Genomic DNA, 4,874 nt, shown 5'->3' with positions numbered 1-4,874 from the left:
CTGCTGAAGGAATTACTTTCCATAAGGATGGTGGGCAAGATGGGAAACTTAAATTCTGAGGGTATTTGGGAGAGGCAGTGGAGGACCCAACAAGGAAAGTGAAGCACTGATGGGTGTGTATCCTGTTTACCATTTAGGTACTTCTGGTCTTGTGCTGCAGCAATGGAAAGGCTCTTCACTTCTGGGTGTTTCATTTGGTCCCTGGAAGGTGGCAGGCAAAAGCACAAATTCATGTTCTCCAGCTGTTTCCTGGGACAGATGTTGCACACAGCAGCTCAAGGCTGGCTGCAGTGAGCTGGTGGTGTCTGTGTCATCCCCACAGGCAGGTGTGATGTTTGCAGTGGTGTGGACAGACCCCTCTCCAACTGTGAGATAATGCAGCTACAGAAACACTGTGTCTCTTCCAGTAAAGCCTCCCTTGCTCTACTTTCCTCATTGAGTGCTGGATGTCTCCATTCACTCTTTCTCATCTTCCTCCTTGACAGACATAGTATTTTGAGAGATATTCAGATATTCTGAAAGCCCTTGGAGAAACTTGCTCCCCATGGGCAAGTGCTCTGGCTTGGCCTGCCAGGGTACAATCCTCTAGGGACAATCCTGTACATTCTCCTGTGGTGCTGGTGGTCTCTTCTAGATGGCTCCAGGAGCCCCCTGTTTGTAGAACATCTCTACTCCTGTGGCAGAAGCAAGGTGCTGAGGCACTGTGGATGTGAAGAGAAAACTGTCCTCTTGCCTAGCTGCTGCCTCCAATCTGGTTCTTCTGGTGCTTTCTGCTGGTTTCAGAAACATCCCTCCAATGAAGGGTGTTCCTGCCTCATCCCATCAAGTCCTTATTCTTTCTCTGGGCTGAAAGACCTGGCAAGTCATTTCCTCACCCTGCCAGCATGTCCGAGCCTTGGCTTGTGCCCAGGATCACTGCATCTGCACAAGCTCCTGCCAGCCTCCAGGCTGAGCCCCTCTGTGCTACTGGCATGTGGGGCCACTGTGAGTCAGGGTGGCTGTATTTGGTGTATGAGCATTTAAGACCTACAGAGGAAGGCAAGGAGAGGTGCTCCATCAGAAGTGGAGGCTTATTAATGCCGGAACTACAGACAGTGCCTGTTCTAGGGGAAAAAAACCCCAAACAAACAGGATTTCTGTTGAAACTTGAAGCTTGGCCAGGCCTGGGGTGGGGTGTGTGTATAGGGCAGAAGTGGCTCAGACACCTGAGGCCAGGACGAAGAGCTGGACTTGGTGATGACCATCCTGCATGTGTGTGGCTGCTGTGCCCGCTTACCCAGAGCCGTGCTGCTCACACAGAGTCTGGCGTGGGATGGAGGCAGCTCCCAGGGTTAAGCATTCACAGCCTTTTGAATGCAGGGGGAGTTTCCTGTTGCTGCTGGGCAGGAGGAAACAAACTACTTCCAGCTGCAGAGAGGAGGGTGCTGGAGTGTGAAACCTCGGCCCTGGAGGAGGCTGTGGCTGCTGAGGACATGTGGCTCTGCTGAGCAAGCATCTCCTGGTGACAGGGCTGAGGGGAGGAAGGAACCTCTGTCCTTGCACTGTGGTGGACCCATAGTTATCAGTGATGCTGCTGCCTGTACCAGGCTGCTGCCTTCCTGGCCTGTGTTGGTGGAGGGAGATAACTATGCCCCATACCAGCATGGTGGTCTCAGGCTGGGCAGCAAGGGTGTGGCTGATCTGGATGTGTCTTACAGGTTGATGGAGAAGTATAAGGCATAGTGTGCATGGCATCAAGATAGCATTTTGTTCATAGCACTAGATGGGACGACGGGAGAGAGTCTTGGTCAAGTCCATGCCCTTGATTCCCTCCACCCAAGGCTAGACTGAATGGGACGCATCTGGCTGCTGTGTCACGGAGCAAGCTATGGGGCCAGGTGGGTGCTGACTTAGTGACACTTGCCCCATGAAGATGTCTGGCAAGGAGTCTGACCAGCCCAGTGTGCCAGGCTATAGACAGCTTCAAATGTGGTGCTGGTGCCTGAACAGGAGCTGTGATCCAGCAGCTCTAACCTGATGTGCAGGGCTCCTCCCTGTGGGAGCCATTGCAAGAAGACAGACTTGAGGTCACTGAATCATGCTTGAAGCTGTTCAGTTACTGGCATTGCAGGTCTTGTGCTTGTGGACGGAGGACTTGGCCATCACAGGCAGCTGTGCTTTCTGGGAGGTGTGTGCTTATTGTCCCTTCCAGCTCCTGTAAGGATGCTGCAGTGTCAAGGTCCTGGCAGTTTGCTGCATGTCTCCACATGAAGGAGTGAATGCAACGCCTCTGGCTTGGCCTCCCCATTGGGTGCCAGATGTGTGCATCTTACAGGGGTAAAGGGAGTAGGGTTTGAAGGGACAGACTGTGCATGTGCCTAGGTTGAGGAGTAATCCAAGGACTGTCACTGAGATTCTGGGGGTCCCAGTTCTCAGTTTTGACTCTTCTGAAGGCCTGTTTTACAGCTTCTGGACAGCTGGGACTGGGGGCACAGGTCTGTGTCTCCACTCCTGGTTAACTTTGCAGCAAGACTTGCATTGCAGGAGTTGTGCAGTGCATCAGTTGGACAACTTGCCTGGTTAGAACATAGCCAGTTCCTGTCTCCTCCTCATTGCCAGCTGCATCTCAACCTGCTCTGGCTTTCTTGAGTTCTCTTGAATGCTTAGAGTCTGCAAGGGATACCTGACTCTGGCGAGAGCCCTGGCTGGCAGATTTACCCTTGCTGGGTACAGCCAGATAGGGGTTAGAGAAGCTCTAAAGCTTCTGCCAAACTAGATGCTTTGGCTGTGGCTGCAACTCTCTTACTTTGCCCGACTGACCTAGGTCCTTGCTTCAAGAAAGCCTGAATGTCCTTGACCAAGGGTCCCTCTTAGTGGGAGAGTGCCATGCGTGGGGGTTGGAGCTGCTCTGGGAATACTGTTGTTTTTCCTCTGGCACGTGGTGCATGTGCCTGGGAGGAGAGCATTCAGCCAGGCTTGTTCAGGCGAGGGGACAACCTTGCCTGGATGGTCTAGTAAGGGGAACAGTTCACACCGGGCTCCAGAGGGTTTTCTGCACTTTCTGCTCATCTTAAAGTCCATCATTCTGCTGGTAGCCAGAGCCCTGAATGTAGCTGCTGCTCTTTGATGCCTGTCAGCACCAGCTGTGGAGGGAGGAGAGGGGGGCTGGATGCTGTGTGTCAGCTCCATTTGCGGCAGCAGTTCTGAACCATGAGCTGCTCCTGCTCTGATCTGTGCTCAGTCGAGTGATACAGACTTTTCCTGCTGCTCTTGGGCATGAAGCTGCTGTCTTAGCTCAGCCTGATGTACCGGTCTTGCAGACCGAATGGGAACATCCGGATGTCTGTTGCTATTCTACTGGACATTGCCAGCTTGCTGCATCTACTGACAGGCTGGAAAGTCTGTTCAGTTGCTGTTCCTATGTCTCTTGTTGGGTCCCCATCTAGCAGTCCTTCCTTGGCAAGGAGCAGGCCTGAGCAGTAGATGTGACAGGAATGACCTGCTAGGGAAGCCTCCAAGTCTTGCTGGTTTGCAGCTCTACCAAGTTCTTCCTATGATGTGGTTTGCCTGGAGCCTTTTCTGGTGGGTGGGTTGTGGCTTAGAAAACTCCATGGGTCTTCTCTGTGGTGGATGAGCCAGTTCTTACCCAATGCGTGTCATGTTAGGGGTGATCTGGTTAAAATGTGTGGTCTTGAGATGCCTCCTACTGGCTGAGGACAGGGTGGCCACCACCTTGGGATGCTGAATGCCCAACGTGAGTTGCCTCTGCCTGCTTTAGCCTGAATAGGGGGAAGGGTGTAAATTTGGGGGGGTGTGGTGTGGGAGTGGGAGCATGCTTGGGGGGGCGGGGGAACAGCCCCTCCTTGTGCACACTTCTGCAGTGGTAAGCTTCATATATAGTTTGGTGGTGAGGAGCTCTCCCAGCTTGAAGGGTGATGTTCTGTGTGCTGTAGTGGCCAGGGGCCAGGCATGGGTGTGTATTTGGGGGCTGTCTTCTGGTTATGCCAATATGCCCTTGAGATGTGTGGGACCCTGCTGTGCTCCTTAGGGGAGGACCTGGCCAGGTCCCAGTGCCTGGTCAGCCTGAGTCTGTCCTTGCATGAGCCACCAGAGCCGGCCAGTATAGGGCTGGTTGCAGGCACAGTGCAGCCCCAGGTTGGGATGCTATTCGGGTAGTATTTGTGGCTCACCCTGGAGCCTCATTTTCCATGCTGGAGACATCCTGAACTCAGTGGACTTTATACATGGCCTCAGGGAGCTGATGGTTTAGGCTCTGGCTGAGATAATCCTGGATCATGGACCTCTGGCATGGCTTTCTTTTCCAGATGCGCTGGTATCCTCCCTCTGAAGCTACCCAGCAAGGATGGAAGTCTCGTCAGTTTTGTTAGTTTGTTAGTAAGTAATTGATGGCTCTTGGAGCCAGGTGCTTGTCTTGCTCATCCCTTGCTCCTTGGACTCTTGTGGGGAGGAGGGATGGGAGCTTGGGCTCAGCCCCCCACATCAACCCAATGCTGTTGGGTTACAGTGATGGATGATGGAACCAAATCCACTCTGGGGAGTGAATCCCCAGGGAGGCCCCCCAGGCCCCAGGGTGGGGAAGGGGCTGTGGGTGCTGCTTGGGGAGCAGATCCATCCAGCCCCACTCATTGCTGCTCCTCTCCTGCAGCGTCTCTCCTCAGCTTGTGTTCCTCTTCCCTGCCTCTCTGGAGGGATGTGCCAGGGACGATCGCTCAGACTCCTCTTGGTTTGGTTTGGTGACAAGGCACCCGGCCCTGGCGTGCTCCCCAGGGGCTGCCAGCATCCCTATCCCTGGACTGTGAAGCCACCGTGGGCCATGCGCCGCCTCCATCCATCCATCCATCTATCTCTCCCTTCCTCCTGCCCCAGGACATCCT

General features: G+C 53.9%; 1 protein-coding gene across 1 annotated transcript in view; it reads left to right on the top strand.

Annotated features, from left to right (window-relative positions):
• The window catches only part of RBPMS2 (RNA binding protein with multiple splicing 2), a gene marked incomplete at its 5' end in the record, with an annotated part of 14,522 nt that extends 10,155 nt beyond the window's left edge, over positions 1-4,367 (top strand). Inside the window, one exon of the mRNA XM_010015639.1 lies at positions 4,305-4,367. Within this exon, the coding sequence (XP_010013941.1) occupies positions 4,305-4,367 (63 nt within the window). The remainder of the gene's footprint in view (positions 1-4,304) is intronic.
• Between the last annotated feature and the right edge of the window lie 507 nt (positions 4,368-4,874).

This window comes from Nestor notabilis, unplaced genomic scaffold (genome assembly GCF_000696875.1).
Source record: "Nestor notabilis isolate BGI_N333 unplaced genomic scaffold, ASM69687v1 scaffold17765, whole genome shotgun sequence".
NCBI lineage: Eukaryota > Metazoa > Chordata > Aves > Psittaciformes > Psittacidae > Nestor > Nestor notabilis.
This window is presented reverse-complemented; position numbering and strand designations above follow the sequence as displayed.